The 373-nt window shown below is 68.6% G+C and overlaps 1 protein-coding gene across 1 annotated transcript in view; it reads left to right on the forward strand.

Annotated features, from left to right (window-relative positions):
• The first annotated feature begins 8 nt into the window (after positions 1-8).
• The window catches only part of DAPK3 (death associated protein kinase 3), a 3,941-nt gene continuing 3,576 nt past the window's right edge, over positions 9-373 (forward strand). The window contains exon 1 of the mRNA XM_005430356.2: positions 9-129. Coding sequence (XP_005430413.1) covers positions 68-129 — 62 coding nt within the window. The 5' untranslated portion in view covers positions 9-67. The remainder of the gene's footprint in view (positions 130-373) is intronic.

Genomic DNA, 373 nt, shown 5'->3' on the forward strand with positions numbered 1-373 from the left:
CCCCCCGCCCCTGACATCCGGCGCTGGCAGCGGCGGGGCGGCTCCCGCTCCGGAGGGCTCCGCAGCCATGTCCACCTTCCGCCAGGAGAGCGTGGAGGACTTCTATGAGATGGGGGAGGAGCTGGGCAGGTGAGGCACATCCCGCTGCCTTCTCGGGGGGCTTCCATGGCTGCACCCCTGCCGGGAGCTTCGCTGGATCCGGCTGCTGGATCCCCGCGGTGTCCCTGTGCCCCCTGTGTGGGCAGCAGGCCCAGGGCTGTGCACAGTCAGGGATCTCTGGCAGATAGAGATTTTTTTAGAAAGCGTTAATTAACGCAGCTCCCGGTGGAGCTCCCGTCCGGGGCTGGCGGCTTCCGGGCCTCCTCGGGGGCGG

This window comes from Geospiza fortis, unplaced genomic scaffold, assembly GCF_000277835.1.
Source record: "Geospiza fortis unplaced genomic scaffold, GeoFor_1.0 scaffold569, whole genome shotgun sequence".
Lineage (NCBI taxonomy): Eukaryota > Metazoa > Chordata > Aves > Passeriformes > Thraupidae > Geospiza > Geospiza fortis.